The sequence below is a fragment of the Dipteris shenzhenensis genome, chromosome 17, assembly GCF_047967505.1.
Source record: "Dipteris shenzhenensis isolate YYH24624 ecotype China chromosome 17, Dip_SZ_1.0, whole genome shotgun sequence".
Classification (NCBI taxonomy): Eukaryota; Viridiplantae; Streptophyta; class Polypodiopsida; order Gleicheniales; family Dipteridaceae; genus Dipteris; species Dipteris shenzhenensis.
Window position 1 is genome coordinate 18,833,506 of NC_141612.1, and position 19,275 is coordinate 18,852,780.

Sequence of the window (19,275 nt, forward strand, 5' to 3'; positions counted from 1 at the left end):
GAAATCATCAATGAGAGTCATGAAATACTTATACCCCCCAATGGCATTTGTCCTCATTGGGCCACAGACATCACTGTGTACTAGCTGCAATTTCCTTTGTGAGAGTTTTGGACAATTCTTTTGAAAAGGAAATCGATGCATCTTACCCAAAAGACAACCCTCACACACATGTTTGGAAACTGTGTGAGTCTGAGGTACATCATTTGCCATCTGCTGTGAATGTAGCTTTGCAAGAGCTCTATAATTGAGATGGCCCATTCTCTCATGCCAAAGATGAGTTTCAGCAAGCTGTGAATCTGAAATAGCCAATGCTTCAATAGAAAGTGCAGCTGGATGATGATCAAGGTGATAAAGCCCTTTTTGCAAAGTGCGAGTGAGAACTATGGCATTGTCATCACGAAGATCATATACTAGGCATCTGTAGCCATCAAAAATTACTCTGAAACCTGAAGTAGCAATTGCTAAAATTGAAATCACGTTGACTTCAATGCCAGGCACAAAAAGAACATTTGTCAGAGTGACAGGATGGCTGGAAATGGATCTCATATGAAGCATTATTAGCACATGTAACAGTCCCCCCTCGAGGTGCATCAGCTAGAGAATGAAACAACTGTCTGCAAGATGTGACATGCTTGGAAGCACCACTATCAAAGTACCAGGACTGAGCATCATTAGCAGTAAAGAGTGCATCAGCTTTGGAGGGATCAAATGAGCAATGGACAGCCCATGCCCAATCATCCTGAAGAGCATGTGCATGTGAAGCATCTGCTGGCTCATGGGATTCAATAGCATGTGAGGCATTAACTATCAATCCTGCTTTCTTTTTCTCCGAAGCAATGCGCTTCCTACATTCTAAAATGTCATGTCCAGGCTTGCGACGCATCTTTTCTTCTTTCCCTTATCTGCTGTATTTTAGATGCATGGGAAGAATTGCAGCTGCGGTTGGACCTCAATAGAGTGTACTCTAGGGGCTCTCTGTCGCACATGTGGCCTCTATGCCCCTCTCTTGGTGGCCTGTCTGCTGTGAAGCAAATGAATGATCAGGAATAATGGCTTGTCTGTTAGCTCTACTTTGCTCTTCCTGCAAAAGCAAAGTAACTAGCTGGTCAAAAGAATAGTTGTCTGGATTACCCATGGCCACTAATCGAAGGGTTGTAGCAAACCCTTGATATGTATCTGGCAGTCCATTCAATGTGGTACTGACAAGCTGTGAATTTGGCACCACCTCATCAATGTTGGCAAGCTGTTCCATGAGGTCCTTGACCTTTGTCAAATATGAATCCATTGACTCACCTTCATTCATATTCACTTCCTGTAATTGCCTTCTCAAATATGCAACACGAGCTTCATTGCGTATCTGATAGAGAGAAGCCAATTTATCCCAAGCATCCTTTGCTGTCCTGCAAGACCGGATGTGTGGAATAATGATTCTCTTGCATGATAAAGCAATGCATGAATGTGCATTTGCATCTCTTGCATCCCATCTTGACTGTTCTTGAGTTGGAAGAGCAGCAACAGGAGTGCTAGAAGATGAGGCATCAGAAGGAATACCCCCTGCAGAAGAACCAGCAGTAGAAACAACCATTGTAGCATTGGCTGGCCTCAGATCAGCCCCAGAAACAATATTCCACAAATGCTTTGCAACAAGAATATGTTTCATGAGATAAGACCACATCGGATAGTTGGTGCCATCCAACTTATCATCTTCACGAAGAACTCCAAATAAATCTTGATTGTTCCCAGCCATAGCAACTGTGATACCCTGAAAAAGACCTGAAAACCCAAAAGCCTCAAGGCTATCACTGCAAAAAAAGTTGGCTGTCCCAAAAATGATAGCAAATATCTGCAAATTTCTGATCCAAATCAAAGGGCAAATGCAGATCTGACCCAAATGTGACTGTGACAGGCAATGTTCACTGCAAAAACAGCAAATTTGGCAAAAGCCCCAAATTGAGGGCAAATAGGGCAAAAAGAGGGCAAATGCAGAAAAGCCCCAAATTTTGCTGAAATTTTTGCAAATGTGACCCAGTGTATGCAAATCTAACTCAATGTCCTGCAAATGTAACTTAATGTCCTGCAATCTGACCCAATGTACTGTAATCTAAACAAGAATTTGCAATCAAAGGAGGTGAGAGGAACTGAAAGCCCCAAATTTGCCAATGTTCTGCAGAAGCCCCAAAACTGCAAATGTTTGTAGATGACTGTAGGTAGAGTCACACGTGTGAAACTGTATGGAATACCCAGAGCAAGTACAAGCTGTACTATCAGCTGTTCTACATGTACATGTGTACCGAAAGCTGGTACAAGCTGTTGACGACTGATCTGTAGGTATAAATGTACGGAAGATCGTACAAAAACATGTACCTTGTACGGAACATGTACGGTGCAGGTACCTTGTACGGAGTTTCTACGCAGGTACAGTTGTACAGAGAAGTTTCTGCACAGGTACAGTTGCACAACAAAGTTTCTTTGTACTGAAAAGTTCCTGTGTAGGTACGGTTGTACGGCGCAGGTACCGTTGTACGGCGAATCTACCACTAAAGATACGGTGATGCAGATACCATTGAAGGTACGACGATGCAGGTACGGATGTGCACGGACGTGCAGTACGGCGATGCGACGCGCAGGTACGGCGACGTGCAGTACAGACGTACACGGACGTACAGTACGGCGATGTGACACGCAGGTACGGCGACGTGCAGTACGGCTACAGGTACCAGACCTTCCGTACGACTGTATGGAAGGGAATGCAGTTACACCTTTGGTTTGGGAAGCTGGACGCCTGGATCTTGGACTGCAGCTAAAGAGCCTCGAACAGGCTGGAAATGTGACAACCAGCAGTGCAGCAGACTCCCAATGAGCAATGGGAGACTCGGGGGCTGACTTGAGCTGGAAGACAAGAGCAATACCTGCTCTGATACCACTGAAGGTCCGAAACGAAGAGAGAGAGAGAGTGCAGGTACAAGACGGATAGGTAGTCACGTCAAAAAACTTAGATAACTTGAAAACACACAAGTACAAAGTACTTGTACCTAGACCTAGGACTAAGTGTCCTATGTGGCCTAGAAGGCACTAACACTATAAGTGCCTACACTTATGCCTACAAGGCACATACCATGGCCTATAGGGCATCACTAGAACCACGAGAAGATGGCCTACAGTATGATGAGTACTTACGTATCCCATGTGTATCCATGAGCTCGTTGAGTGCCTTTGTGCTGTTAGCACCTGTGACACAATTTTGACCTATCAGTGATACTGATCCTATTGGACTTAGCTGTGGTGGCAAGGTGCTTTCAAAGTCAACATCAGGATCGGTATGTTTTCTTACTTTTAATGGTGATTTCAGTAGCATGTCTATCATGAGTCTTCTCAAAGTGTATCTACTTGTTTGGTAATTGCTCTATTTTGTAATTTCAATTCCTCGATTTAGCATAATCACCAGAATATATGCACATGTTTTGTTTATTTTTCAGACAGATATTAGTTTGTCAGGGTTTAGCATTTGGGGTGGACCCCTGGCATACTGTTACTAGCATTAGTGTCCCACAAGTTGGGAAGTACTTCTACGAGAGAAAAAGACCCACTGCCATTTGAGAATGCATACCAACCCTCTGCTTGGTGTGAGATGTGGAACCTGGAGTTATAAGAAGGGAGAGCCTAGGTGCTCCTTTGCAACCTTTTATTGGATCTATCCTCGTGCCCTGGAGTCCGTTTGCCTTGAGCCGCCTTCCCTCATCTGTGAACTCTCTGACTTTCACTACAATAATGGTACAAGGCTGTGCTGTTATCGATGTTTGGAAATAGTCACCATTGTGCAGGCATCTCCCCTCAAGATTGGGGAGTCCTTGGATAGCACTGAAGTTGAGAGAATAGCTCGATGGTGTTGCACAAAGAATGATTACTAATGTACATACAGAGTTTTAGTCCTCAGCTTTGTCTAGCTCTACAATCAATAAATTAACAGCACATAAGCATCACCAAAACAAATAGTCACACAAGAGCACACATAGACCGATGGTGTGTGAATGAGGTTGCGTCCACTTACTAGTATTGGTTACCAAATCTTATGATCTTTGACAAAAGGAGATGTGAGATTAATGGACCTTGGAGAGAATACTTATGTTACGGCAGCTCGCTAAGATGGATGTGTGTGTGTGTGTGTGTGTGTGTGTGTGTGTGTGAGAGAGAGAGAGAGAGAGGTGTATTAACGTCTTCAGGAGACCTCGCGGGTCTATGAGACAAGGTACAAAATATATGTAACCAATACAAGCCACCGTGGGCTGAAGTAAAGGGTTCACTAAGGCCCTTGCTGAGTGCTAAGTGCTAAAAATGCAAAAAATAGTAGAAAATAGCAATCAAGTACTGCTCAGAACCAGAGCTCCAAGTACATGTGCAGGCTCTATATAACCCGGCTCCCTGATGGCCCTTTGATGTGATGCAAAGAGCTCACGTATCTATGTTTGCCAGGCTGTCTCCTGCGGTGGCAGGGGGCGCGCTATGGAGAGAGAGAGAGAGATTTATTAACATCTATGGAAGGATAAAAAAGTGTAGGAAATCAAAGAATTATGCCCCCCATGGGGGGAACTGGATGTGTCTAGAGAAGGAACAATCAATGAAGAGAGAGAGAGAGAGAGAGAGAGAAGTAGAAGTAGAAGTAGAAGTAGAAATTATTATCGTCCACGGGGGGCCGAAAACGACCCATGGGACCCGAACGGTGTACAAGAAAAGTCTCCTCCGGTGTGGAGGGGTCAAGAATTTTCAAGTTCTTGACGGTACAAAAAGAGGCGGATAACAAAAGATCCTAATGCTGCCGGTGAGGCAGTGGAAAGGACCAGAGAGAGAGAGAGAGAGAGTTGTATTAACGTCTTCGAGAGGCCTCGCGGTCCTATGAGATAAAGTGCAAGCAATAAAGTAACTCATACATGCCATTGTGGGCTGAAGCAAAGGGCTCGCTAAGACCCCTTGTTGAGTGCTAAGCGAAGCTAATAATCTCAAATCTTAAAAACTCAGACGTGCAAAGCTTATCTGGGGCCCATGGTGACTCTTTCTGTCCTGAAGGCAGGTTCATCTCCCTCCTTCATCCTTATTCGATGATAGCGTGACCTTAAGTCAATCTTTGTGAAGTACTTTGCCCCTCTTAGCTCATCCAGTAGATCATCAATTCTAGGGATAGGAAACCTATTCTTTACTGTCATTTTGTTCAAATCCCTGTAATCAATACACATTCTAAATTAGCCATCCTTTTTCATAACCAATAACATAGGAGAGGCAAAGGGTGACTGACTGTGTGTAATAAATCCCTTGTCAAGGAGTTCCTTTATTTGCCTTGCCACCTCTTCCCTTTCAGCTCTAGAAAGTCTGTATGGAGCTTTGTTGATTGGCTTAGATCCTGGCTCCAACACAATTGCATGATCCACATCTCTCATGGGAGGGAGATGTTGGGAAGATCAGCAAATACATCAGAGTATTGCTGTAATAGGGACTGCATGTCTTTATCCTCCACCAACAACCCATTACCCTCTTGAGACTTGGTCAACTGAATAGCGTAGACTCCACAAACACTTTTGAGGTCTCTAGCCATTCTTATTGCATAAATTAAGGACAATTTAGGAGATTGGTAACCCATCAAAGTGATGTGCTTACCTTCATGCATAAACTTCATATACAGTCTGTTAAGGTCCATAGAGAATTCTCCCAAGGTTCTCAACCATTCACAACCAAGGACAATGTCAATAGGTCCCATTTCCAAGACAAATAGATCTCCATGAAAAGTATAGTCTTGAGAAAGTTGCACTTGAGCAGCCTGACAATATTGCTTACTGTGGGAATGCTAACCATTAGCCACCTCAACATTGATCCCATGATCCAAAGTGGATGGGCATAACCTCACTGTTTGAAGTGTCTTTGCATTAATGCAATATGAGTGCTCCCACTATCAACCAAAATGTGGACTTGTCTGTTATTGATTGTTCCTTTTAACCTAAGGGTTTGAGAGCCCTTGCATCCCATAAAAACATCAAGAGATATGCTGTACACAACTAATTGTGTATCCCAATACACTTCATCATCATCAACAGCGTCATTTCCATCAAAATTTATGATCTCATCCTCATAATGACATACAATGTTTTGTACATTTTCGCAATTCAACAACTTCAATGTTCCATTGTCTAGATCTATTTGAGCACCTTGGTAAACTATCATCCATAAGCATGGTGTCAAACATGGATAACCCACCTGGATCAAAGGGAAAGGTGGTCCCCTTTTTGGAACTATGATCCTCATCATCATCAAGGCCTTCATTCACACAGTCCTGATATTCATGAAATTCAGATTCTGCTGCAGAAGTATTAGGAGATAAATCCACATCAATCTCTAGAATCAAGCTCAACTTTACTCCCGTTTTTGCTTTGCACACATTCCTATGTTCAGGGGTCCACTTCTCACCACAAAGGTAGCACAAATTCTTCTTCCTGTCATCAATAATTGCTTGAGATAACTGCTTAACCAACTTGTTTCTTTTATCACTCAGATCATCCTTTGGAGTGGGTTTAAAGGATGACTTTACATCTGTAGCCTTGTAAGCCTTAGGTTGTCCCATGCCACTGCCATACACTGTGGGGAACCTAGAAATAGAAGAAGTTGTAGCAGGTGCAAGAAGTTTGCTTTCATCATTGGAAACCCCTTTGACCATAGGCTTAGTTCCAAGGGGACCAATACCCAAAGTCTTCTCCTTCCCATTGTATTTGGGTTCATAAAGCTCTGCCAACTGCATGGCCTCTTTAAGAGAATTGGGCTTTTGAGCTGCAACATCTGAAGCAATACTAGGGTGCAGACCATGGATGAACTTGAGCATTCTAACTCTTTCATCAATACCATGAACAAACAAAGCCAATTTCCAAAACTGTTTGATATAATTTTTCACTGATCCTTGCTGAGTAAGATCATACCACTTACAAATATATTGATCCCTACTAAAAGGAGATATAAAAGTTTTAAGCATTTCAGCCTTGAATTCATCCCAAGCATTAAAAGTTAACCCTTCTTGCTGTAGATGCCTCACCAAGAGTGGGCATAATCTTCCAGATAAAGAACAGCAAATCTGATTTTACCTTGATCACCCTTTGGATATAAGGAAGTAATCATCCATCTTGCTGAGCCATTGCTCCAATTCCTCAGGAGAGGTAGAATCACCTTTGAACTTAGGAAGTATAATCTTGTCTTTCATATCTTTGTCTTGATGAACAAGTCCTTTTGGTTCAATAGATTTAACTGTTTGTATATATTGCTGGAATGTCATTGCTGCCCTAAGGTCTACTGGTAGCAACTTATATTCATGGAATTTTTGACACAACTCTTCAGCTGTTGAACTGTTATTATTAGGAGTCTTACCATGTGCTGAATCCTTATCCATATGAGCTGTAACTCCACTAGAGTGATAGGTCTTTCGGGCAGAAGCCATAAAACCAACCGGTTGAGTTACATGTATAGGATGATCATCATCATCATATGCACTGTCTTAAGCCCTAATCAAGAATCAGTACCAAAAGCCCAACTTGCTAGTCTTGCCCTAATTTCGCAGGTCAACTTTCAGAGAAAGAAAGAAATTTTATTAGAGTCTTCGGAAGACCGATGGGTCTATGAGACTGAAAGAAAACCTGATACAAATCACAGTAAGGGTGGAGCTACTGAAACGAGCATCATCACCCATGCTGAATCCTAAGTCTGATCATACATAATCAAATCAAATACATCTGGATGTAACAATGAAAAGAAAAGGACTGGAGCAGAGCAGAATCCTCTGTATGTCATGTCGCCCTAGCTGCTGGTGCATAGCCGGTGATGGGACACTAGTGCCCGTCAAGGGGTGTTGTGCTTCTCGGTCTCCTGGACGAGGCTCGACGCAAGACCAGAGCCACCGTGACTCCCGAGGGACGTATCCCGGGTCTAAACAATGACGGGAGGTCCCTCAGAGTGATCTATGTGTCCCCTCGATGTCTCGTGTGTCGTGTTGTGGTCGTCGGGTTGGGATCTCTGTCACATCTGCGGCTAGAGACTGAACGATCAATGTCACTCGATGGGAAGAACTCTGTAATCCTGCTTTGAGAGGTGTCTGATGATGTGGTCAAGCCCTGTCGCCTGAGTAAGTACTCTCTGTGTCGGACCCCCTCGTGAATGAAGGCCGCGAGGCATCTCTGATCTGGGTAGGCGAGGAATCTGGAAAGGAGCCCGGAGCTATCTCTGAAGAGGCAGTGGTAGCGACCTTGGATCTCGTAGTACACTGGGCTGCTCTACCGCTCTCTATGCGGAGGCAGTGTGATGATACCCGAAACTGTCTGATGGAGATCCGTAGTGAGTGAGGCATATGAAGCTCAGTGTACCCCGGTGGTGTAATGAATCTTTCCTCCGAAATACGAAGATAGTAATCTCTGTAGAAATTCAGCTTCACTGGAAGCTCCCTGGCTGCAACTAGGTCCTAAAGGTGTGTAGCTGCAGGAGATCCTCTCGAATGACGTAGTTGGTGTGTGGCCCGATCAGGATGGTGGGTGGGAGTACCGGAGGGGCATCTAAACTGTACTGAAAAGGAGGTATCCTATCGATGTGGAACCCTAGTCTCACAAACCATCTGTGAGTTCTCCGTGCATACCAGCATTGCTCGTCTCCCTCTGCTGCCAACCTCATGGAGGAATCGAGAGCCAACCATGGCAACCTCTGTCTCCCTGATGTGCAATCCCCATATGATCTAACCCGGTGTAGATATATAATGGTCTGAAAGGCTGCATCTAGCTGGAGTGGAGAAGCACCAAACTCGGCCTGAATGATGTCATGTGGTACAGACGGTTTCCCTCGGATCATCCGTGAGAGCATGAGGATCTGCAGGTGCTCCACCTGTGTCCACTCTATCTCTGACATGTCAGGCCCCCAATAAGGGCAGCCATACATAACGGTTGGTCGGACCAAGGAGTCGAAGAGAAGAGCCTTGGTCCGAGGGTCCTGGAAGTGGGAGTGGAAGCATTGTCTCTCTAGTCGAGCCAGTGAGGCGTATCCCTTGCTCAGTCTAGCCTGCATCGCTGGTCTCAGCGTGAAGATCGGGCCGGAGAAGATGACTTCCAAGTAAGTGTATGAGGATACGATCTCAACTGGTGACCCACCAAAAGTAAAAGTAAACTGCTTTCGTCGCATGTTTGCTCGAGAGGTGTTAAAGATCATGACCTTGGTCTTGCCAAGGTTGACCTCCAAATCATGGGATAAACAAAAAGCCTGCAGTGCATCCAGGTGTCGCTGGAGCCCCTCGGGTGTGGACGACAAGAGTGCCACATCATCTGCATTAAGAAGAATCCCGATGATGACTCTCTCATACAGTGCCATGACTGTCCAAATGATCTCTTGATCAAATCCCAGTGTCTGTAGGCGTGTGATGAGACGAGCTCGAGGTACTATGTCAAAGGCTTTGCGGAAATCCACAAAGCAACAAGATAACCTCTCCTTCCGTGATCTGGCCTCCTCAATGACACTCCTGAGTGTGAGTATGTGATCCATAGTCCCATGGTCTTGCCTGAAACCGGCCTAACCCTCTGCTCTGAGCCCTCTCATCTCTGCGAACAGGCTGACCGACGCATCCAATACAGCTGCATAGATCTTGGACATCACATGTCCAATCATGATAGTCCTGTAGTTACTCGGGTCCATGGGATCCCCTGCCTTGTGGATTGCGGTGATGGTGTTGAGTGTCCAGGTGCGAGGGAAGCCAAGGCAAACAGCGTCATTGAATAGCTTTGCTAGGATCGGGGCTAACGTGTCGATCCCATATGCGATAAACTCAGTTCATAGCCCCTCGTGATCCTTAGCTCAGCCATTGTGTAGTTTCAATGTCGCGTCCTTGACTCCCCCTCTGGTGAACAACGTGCAAGTGGTGGGGCGAGGTGTGTGTATGAGATCTGGAATTTCCCACTTGATTAGGTGATCCTTATGCCAAGACTGAACCAAAGAGCCAATCAGGAGTAGAAATTCGTAACATTACACTTGGATGGTGAGAAATTGCTAGACTTTTGGCAAATGAAAATACTGCGCTAGCTGTTGCAAAACTGAATCATGGTTGTAAGACACGTTAAGACACGACACGTTAGACACGCTTCAGACACGAGTGTCTAAAGTGTCTTAAAGATAAGACACGTAAGACACGTCATTGTGGTTATAATAATAAATATTTAATTAATATATGTATAAGTATACAAATGTACAACTTGCTAGCATAGCTAGCTGCTAGATTCTAGAAGTACAATAAGCTACACTTAAATAATGCAAGAAGAAACAATGCACTTGTACAATGTAGTTAAGAGTCAAGACTTGTCACTCAAGTCTTAAAAGTTAAAGTTAAGACTCACGGCTGAAGAGCTCGCAAGTTTTGAGTACTTAAAGGTTTAAACTAATAATTGAATCTTGTCACATGTGACATGAATGAAAACTGTATAATTGAAAGGAAGCTTTCGACTCTCAAGACTCAAATCTCTAAAGATTCATCCTAATCTGAATCTATGAGGTCACTGCCACCGCTAGATCCAAAGTCACCATCAATGATAGCATGGCTAAGTCAAACTCAATGTGTGTTGTTACTCCCCACCCACCCAAAAAAAAAAAAAAAAACACAAGAGTGTCTTAAGGTGTCTTAAGGTAAGACACGTGTCTTAAGTGTCTTAAGTGTCTTATCATAAGACACGAGTGTCTTAACAACCATGAACTGAATTTTGAAATTCTCAGTAATAAAACCAGATCACTATCACACTTTGTCAGTTGCATTCATGGATCTAGGCGACCATCTGCACTAAAGCTGACCCAAAATGGAGCTATGCATCTGAAGTTCGTAGCAGTTCCTCCATGCCAGCCAGTCGAAATAGCTCATAACTCCTCCAAATAGTCTCGGATCACCACCAGACTTAGGGAGCAGCCTTATGAGATTAGTGCGAACAGATCAAGCCAAGAACGCCTTAGTTTGGTGCAGGAAAACAGCAGATCGTCGCTTTCTTCAGTCTCTTGCACCAAAGAGAAAATTCACTTCAATGTTGACTAAATACTCCACCATTTTAGGATTCTCACACATAGAAATGATCAGGGAAGCAAGGGCTTTCCACTGACGCAAGAAGCCCCAAATTCTGAGCACTTCGAAAATCAGGGTTTCTCAGAGCTTGCCATGTGGCAGCTCACAACAGAGAGCACTTCTGGCGCTGAATTTTTGCAGAGAGGTAGGCCCTAGGCTCAAGAGTAGATGCTCCAAATTTCAAAGTGATTGGACAAAGAATTTCCCACAAATTCCCACGAAAAGTGCTCTGATACCAATGCAACAGGACTGCTCCTAACTAACAGTAAACACTACTAAGTTTAGTAGAATTTGCAGGAGAGTTAAGTAGTGTAGTACCTGATGTTTAGGAAAAGGGTAGGAGAGGAAGATCATGGGCTGGATCTTCAACAGGGACTTGTGAGGGACTGCACAAGGACAGGAGGAAGTCAATCCTTTTTAGAATTCAGCTGAGTGTTGAACTCTTGCTGTATATTCTATTTCAGTGATGAAGTACAAGTCATGAATGAATTGCCAAGTACAACTAGAGCCCTTATATAGGTATGGCCCAGGGCAGTACAAAGCAGTATTGCTTATGGGATTACCTCCTAGGATGTCACGTGGCAACTTATGGTATCCCCTAAAAAAAGAAGAAAACACTTACAAGCCAATAAAGGCCTTTCTACTAACTTTTAGCCTAAGTAAAAAGTAACCCTCTGTTACAGATGGCCCAACCTGCAGTGCACCCACCTACAGATTTATTTCCTTAGGGCTTTGATTGATGAGCTGGTGGGGGGAAGGTATTTCTTGTGCTTATATTCAAGGCATGGAGTTGGTCCTAAGCGGCCACCTGTCCTAAAGTGCAACAATGTTACAGAAGTCATCCTAGAATATCTTAAGACATATTTTCTTAATGTGGATGCAGGGAAAGAGGCAAGGCTCAAGCCTTTCAATTATTTGGCTGCGGCCACGCCCTAATACAGTCAACTTCTGAAGGGTCCACTTTGATCCCATCATGGCCACAATGATCCTTTGAGGGGTCCACTTATGGCCACATTGTGCCCATGACATTTAGCTATGTGCATTTTTTGATGCAACCAAATACATATATTCTTGTTTACACTTGTGTAAATGAGGAAGGCATCAACAAAATCAATACAAATCTGATTGGGATATGAAAGCCTGCATTTTTTGGGCCCCTTTGTGTTGCGCATGGCAAGGACTTAACTTTTGGAAAATTTTGTTTTTTTGCTGGGATGTTATTTCATCCTAAAAAATTGACCGGAACAATGCATGCAAGTCTTTTTTTCCATCTGGGAGTATCATGAGTTGATGTTTTGTTATTGTATAGCATCAAAGATTTTCTGAAAATGCAGAGGGGGCATTCTTTTGATAGTGAGCAGCTGTGGTTTTGAATGAGGTGGATCTATTATACATGGGTTTCCTGAGTTTGCTGGTCACAATAATGGTTTGCATGAGATGCGGCCAATAAATGAGATACAGTTTACAATTGTTTGTGTGACTACGATATCAAGGGATTGGAAGATTTGTACAAAGTATTTTGTGGTATAGTGCTGTTTTGGGATATTGTGTTTTGTAACGCATCAGCAAAGTTTATGTGTGAACCCTAACTGAAGCAGCGAATTCTGTGTGCGTACCCCAACTAAGGCAGCAACCTCTAACTTGTGTCTTTCATGTTGTGCATAGGAGGAGTTTCAATTAGCGTTATTCAAATCTAATAAGAAGGAAAGCTTATTTGCGGATCGAGTGAGTATTCATCTATCAAGGACCAGTTCCATACATTAGCTCAAGGATTCAAGTAGCATTCTTAATGATAGGTTTATATGTGTATGTGAGATGGTTTGATAGTGATTTATACAAGGTGTATAGTTGAATTTGAAAATGAGGTTGTTAAATGGTTTACCGAGTATAATTTCTGTTTTAAACCAAATTATGAGATTGAAATGTAAGTTTGTAAAATCAAAGATGTAAATTGCCATGGCTGTTAGTGCCTTTGAAAGCATATTTATTGAAATGTAGGGGTCAACTCCCCACCTGTGTGCCCCCATACAAGGAGAACAAGGGGGAGTCAGACCTGTAGTAGGGAGGGATTGAAAGAGGCCTCCATGTGGGCAGCAACAGACAATCCTTCTCAGGTTTGTTTTAGGGCAGCCTCATGGGCCACCCAGGCCAGTACATAAGACTAACCTTAGACCCTAGTACGTGCCCAGCCATGAGCCCTTGTAGTGGGCAGATGGGCTGGGACAATGCCCAGCAGCATGCACGAGGAGCTCTTATAGGCCCCCAACCTGCTGTAATGCTGAAAGACGATATTTGACATGGCAAATGTGAGAGGGTCTCTTAGCAAGATGGGGCTCTCTATCTAGAAAAGTATTTTTCTGTCAGGGCATATAGTTTCCTAAATACTTGCCTGTTAAGGAATGCTAATGAGAAGAGGTTAAGAATTGAATTTTTCATTTGCATCTGGGCTGTGATTGAATGTGGGAGGTAGGCCAGCTTCCCTGTAGTAGTTGCGATCTGATGTTTTCGAGTCAGTCCATGGTGGCTGTAAGAGCTATTCTTTACATGTCACATAGTTAAGTATATCAAGCAAGTGTTTACAAACCTATTCTCTTGTTGCCAATGCTTCCTTAGTATGAAGAATAAGTGAGCGTAGTTGAAATCTGAAGCCTTTAATCACGGTTTTCTTGGATTAGAGCAAACATTATCCTTGATGGTGTGCACCTCTTCTTCAGTTAAACCAAGCTTGTCTTTTGAAGAACTTGCACATTGATCACTTTGTGCTTTTAGCAAGAAGTAAACTTCAATGGGATGCAACTTCCACCATCCACACGTGTCAGTGGAAATCCAACAGGAGGGGAGATTTTTGTCATGTATGTGAGCTGCTTTTTATGAACTTGAGCACAGCGATTGTACAAGGCAATAGTTCCTTGTAATCCCCTCTTTCTAAGGGTATGCTACAAAGTTGTCCTAGACCTTATCTCATTTTAGCTTGCTTTAGTACTCCAATTCCCAAGAATGGTCTCTAGATTATGGAAAGGAAAGAGAACTTGCAAAAAGTGGGTCTAGCAATCTTAAATACTTTCATGACCTGATTGCGGCGATTCTATCAAATCAAAGACGGAGATTATACTATGAAGCATCATCTAGAAATTACAGCCTTCATCATAGAGGCTGATGCATGTGGTAGGGGTGTTGGGGCTGTATCAACTCAAGAGCATGTGTGATGATGGCCTTTAAAAGTCTCAAGAAATGGCATCTCTTTATCAATGGTAGTCATGCAATATATCATAGAACTCTCGTATTTTTTCTTTTTAGCCAATTCATCTCTTACAAAGAAAAGGTATCTCCCCTTAGTGCAAGTTGTGGTTTAGACATTGATGATAAAGTGGGGATAGATGCACAAACCTGGCAGGGAGACACTTTGTTGTCAGCATCTCCATCTTGTAGATATGCCCAATTGTCACTTCACGCTGAATCTTCCGCTTTGAATCTGGGAGTAGCGGCAAGGATCTCAGTTTCATCTCAGCTGCAGCCATTTCGGTTCTTTCACAAGTCCATTCACAGAATCCCAACTCATCTTTCTCTGCAAGTGATGTCTTTGCTTTTCCAATCAGTATTTAAATCCATGGCCACGTGATTAACTACATGCCTTTTTCTCTGCATCTGGGCTGCCAAGTGGCATGAAACCCCTCATCTCCATGTTTCTTTTGCCATGCCTACTCGATGCTCTAGTAGACACGGGTGTTGCTTCAACCCTTCCCTTCTCACCTGCACACGGAATGCCATCTCTAAAGATTCATCATCTGTGGTTTCTATGCTTGGCTAAACAGCCAGCCTCTAGTTTGCTCTAGTAGATGGGTGCTGCCTGGAATGCCATCTGTAAAGATTCATCATCTGTGGTTTCTATGCCTGACTAAGCAGACATCCTCTAGTTTGCTACCAGGGAGATTCCTACTGAGTCCCTACAGAGGCTTCTCAGCCGCCACTTCTTTGCCATGACTACAGTCCTGGAGTTGCACTCTTGAGCTGCTCTCACGCTTTCGCTCTCTTCCTTCTTGAAGTAGCTGCAGTCAAGATTTTGAAGAACCTTTCTCGAGCGAGATTTGGAGCAAATTTTGCTCAGTTCCTGCCAGTTGCAGTTACAGTTAACTATGGTGCTTAGTTGTGCTTGGTTTCCACCCAGTTCCAGTCAGCTATTGTGATCAGTTATCATGCAAGCCTCAGCTATATGCACAGCTAATATCAGTTCGTCTGCTCAAGTAGCATCAAAGCACAAATAGGACCAATTAGAATGCTCAATTAGCATCAGTTACGTGCACAGTTAGAATGCTCGGTTAGCATTAGCTATGTGCACAGTTAACATCAGTCAGAAGATCAGTAAGAATGCTAAGTTAGCATGAGTTATGTACACATCAATTCATATGCCCAGTTTAGCAGCAGCCTATGTGCACGGTTCGCATCAGTTACCATGCCGCATGGTCAGTAAGCAAGTTACTATACTTGGTTAGTATCAGAGTATATGTGTGCGAAGCATCAGTCATATGGTTGGTTAGCATCGAGTTTATATGCTCAATAAGCGTCAGGTATTATGCTTGGTTAGCATCAGCTTATGTGCTCAATTAGCATTAGTTAGCATGCTTAGATAGCATCAGCTTATATGCAAAGTTAAACAGTAGTTATAACTTGTTAATTCAAGTTTGTTATTGAGGTAAGCATTTCTCTGATTTTACACTAGTGGAATGGTAATCCATAGTGTAAGGATTTACCACTACTGATGTATGGTCACGGCAAATGATGTGCAGGCCTTTTCCTTGAGGATTTTTGAGAGACCTTGGAGAGCTTACAAGATCTGTTTTTCGCTGTTACTTGATTGATAGTAGCAAAGGTTTTTGTTGAGGTTTTTCGGTTCTTAACCCATGTAAGCATGCAGGTTTCTTCCCTTAGGTTTGCAAACGTAGAGTATGTGGAGACTACCCTTATCGTTGGCATCAGTAGGAAGATTTTCTCTAACTGTGTGGTCTTTCACAAACAAGTATGCATGGGTAGTAGAGACTACTTTGGGAAGATGAGCAACTCTTGTAGAGTTCAAGAGACTTGAAAAATAAATGGAACACGCTTCCTCTCCAAAAATTATAAGACCAAGGAACGTGCCCTTCCTTGGGTGGATTGCACGTTGTGCTTAGCACATTGCCTTCAACATATTGCATTTCATATATAGCACTTTATATTTGATACATAGCACTTTGCACTTATCACAGAACCTCACATTTGTGTTGGGGGAGAGTTGGCATGCTTCCTCTCCAAAAATTATAAGACCAAGGAACATGCCCTTCCTTGGGTAGACTGCATGTTTTAATTGAGTACATTGCACATTGCATTCTATAGATAGTACTTCACACATAGCACTTTGTTTTGCAAATAGGATTTTGCATTCAACAAATAGCATTTTGCTGAATCGATAAAGGAGTGAGTAGTACACTTAGAAATTCAAAGAGCCTACTTGCCAAATTCCACAAACATCCACGGAGATTTGTCAAACTTAGATCTGGATGGCACCTCGTTTCTGCTTGCAGCTACAGAGGACGTGTATACTACAAACCTAACAGAGGGCGATTGGACAGGGCGATTGGACATAAGCTTTGAGCACGTTGAGTATTCCTTGGACTGCTAGTGACTTCTGTCTCTGCGTTGGACCATCAACATGCTGCAATCAGCATTGCTTCATCGTTTACACTTTGCTGGAAGACCCATTCATGATTACCTTAGAAAGGGTACATAAAGGATCACGACAAACTTCATGAGGATATGATCCAATTCATGAAGCGAACAACAGAGAGGAGCAAAGCAAGCCGACATGAAGGGATTTGAAGCAAGCCAAACTAACTTGCATAGTAGAGAATTCACGTAATAGCCTGTAGCAAGAAGAAGTGATGAGGCGAATCTCTAGCCTGCTATGTAAGAACATCTTGATGGTGCAACTACGTAGAACAAAACTGTATTATATAGTGCAAAGTGCTGGAAAAAGAGGTAGGAATGTCTCTATAAAGATCCCAAGTGTTCTTCAAATCAGTTGGCACATGTTCTGGCCTGAACATGTCTTGAGCATTTTTTGTTGCCTAACTGTCTCACCTCCAACACGAAAAACAAGAGATTGACAAACTCACTCACAAACATGCTCAGATCATCCTATGGTTTGGCCTTGGCTACCTCACTTTCCAAGCTGCCCTTTTCTTCCGCCTCACCTTATGGGACCTCTCCTAGGATGTCATGGAACCCATTGCTATTTCGGCACCACTATCGGCATCCTGGGCGGTTATTCCTTCTTCTTGGGCTATAAGCCATTGAAACGAAAACTTTTAGACCACTTTCATACTACAAATATCACTCCACAGCTCAAACTATCCAACCATTGATCAGGCTCTATAGAAAGCATGCAAGAAAATTTGACTCGACCATTGCTAGGGGAGCACACCTAATGAAGGGGCGAAAGGTCGACGAATGCTCTTTGGAAGGGTAGGAACAAGGGATCCAAGAGAACATGAAGTTGAGGGAGGTAAGATAAGGGCGAGAAGGTGAAGGGGCCTCGATGCTACAGGGCTATAGCGTGGCGGGAAGCATGAAGAAGCAGCAGAGGGGATAGAGTGCATGGAATTAGGGCCATAGCTATCAAAATGAGATATCATCTCCTTTTCTTCTTCATCTTTCATCTTTTTCTTTTTTGCCTGTTTTCTATGCATCAGTAGCAGTTTTTGCTATCATCTTCACCTTCCTCGATCCTCACCAATCACTTCAATCGTACTTCTTGCTCGAGTTGCATTGAATTTCGTTTCTCCATCCCAGCCTTGTCGCATTCCATTTTGTTCCTTCTGGCATTGCACGCACCTTTTGAAGAATTTTGGTGTCTTATCGCCTCTACCTATCGCTTGCATCCTCTTCCTTCTCTCTGGTTCGTTTCCTCTCGCTTTGAAACGATTTTATGAATTTGTTGTGTGCATTCCAAGCTTTCATTTCAGTTCTCTAACTATTCTCTTGGCGCATTGTCGAATGTGTGAAGATTCCGGACATGTGCAGTGCCGATTCAACCCTGGTTGCTATTGCAAACTCTTCGTTTTGTTGCGTTTTGGATTGCATTTTTCCAAGATAGATTTAAGATAAAATGTGGCCGCTATGGTTGTTGCTTCAAGCTTGAGCTCCACTTTGACCTTTACCAATGTGGAAATGATTGCGTTGAAAAGTTGTGTTTCTTCTCAAAACGCATTGTGTTGTTGATCGAACCTGAAGTAGCGTTGAAATGAATCAATCGATGCTCCTCTAATGATAGAGGCAACAGCTCAGAAACAGCCCAAAAGCATAGACACATCTCCATACTTCCGAAGCCGTATCTTAAGTTCATCTTCTCCTTTCGTTGTTTCTCATACGATGTCCTTTTGTTTGGAATAATTGCTTCTGTTTGGAAACGAACTCGAGTCCGCCAACGAGTCTAGGAGTTGGCTAAAATGCAAGAATGTGTATCTCCAAAGCCAAAGCAAGAATGCAAGAATATGTATCTCGATTCTCCAAAGCCAAAGCTGTGGGCAAAAGACAAGCTTTACTTGATCAAATGGTCGACCATGCTCACAAGTGATGAGATTGTACCTGTCTGTGATGATTTATAATATTGGGCAGCGCGTCCTTGTTCAGCAACAGTTGAAGCACTCGCGAGCTTGAAGCACGGACTTCTTGATTTGAGCAAAGACTTGCAGCTGAGGTGATTTGAGTGGCTAAAGCAAATTCACAGAGACAAAAATTCTAGGCGGAGTGAGAGCTTTTTTAGGTACCTTGTAATAAAAATAGCAAGACACATGCCTGCACCACAAGTCGAATTTTCACTTGATGGCACAATGCTGCCTGCGTAAAGAAGGGGCCTCATAGCTCCTAGATTCATTCAACATTGTACTCAGCTTCATGCTCTTCTCAGAGCTAGTTGTACAAAGTTTATTTCTATTGCAATAAAGACCTTCGCCTTCTCTCGTAGCTCCCTCTTGCTGGCTGCCATTTCTCCTAGAGCTCCCTCTTGCTCTTCATGTTATCCCCCTTGCTGGCTGCTGTCTCCTGGAGCTCTCCTTAGCTCATTTCACCAGATTCCTCGTAGGCCATGGGACAGCAGCCCTCTTTGTGCTGTCATCGTAGACGTGGCTAGAGATTGGCTGTCTTTC

General features: G+C 43.3%; 1 protein-coding gene across 6 annotated transcripts in view; it reads left to right on the top strand.

The window, feature by feature from the left end:
* The window catches only part of LOC147891802 (calcineurin B-like protein 3), a 207,927-nt gene that overhangs the window by 8,620 nt on the left and 180,032 nt on the right, over window positions 1–19,275 (top strand). For all 6 annotated transcript variants that reach the window (XR_015542472.1, XR_015542473.1, XM_087388485.1 and 3 more), the window contains exon 4: window positions 12,764–12,823. Coding sequence is in view for 4 of the 6 variants with exons in the window: in XM_087388485.1 (XP_087244611.1) it covers window positions 12,764–12,823 (60 nt within the window). In the remaining 2 variants the exon portion in view is untranslated. The remainder of the gene's footprint in view (window positions 1–12,763; window positions 12,824–19,275) is intronic.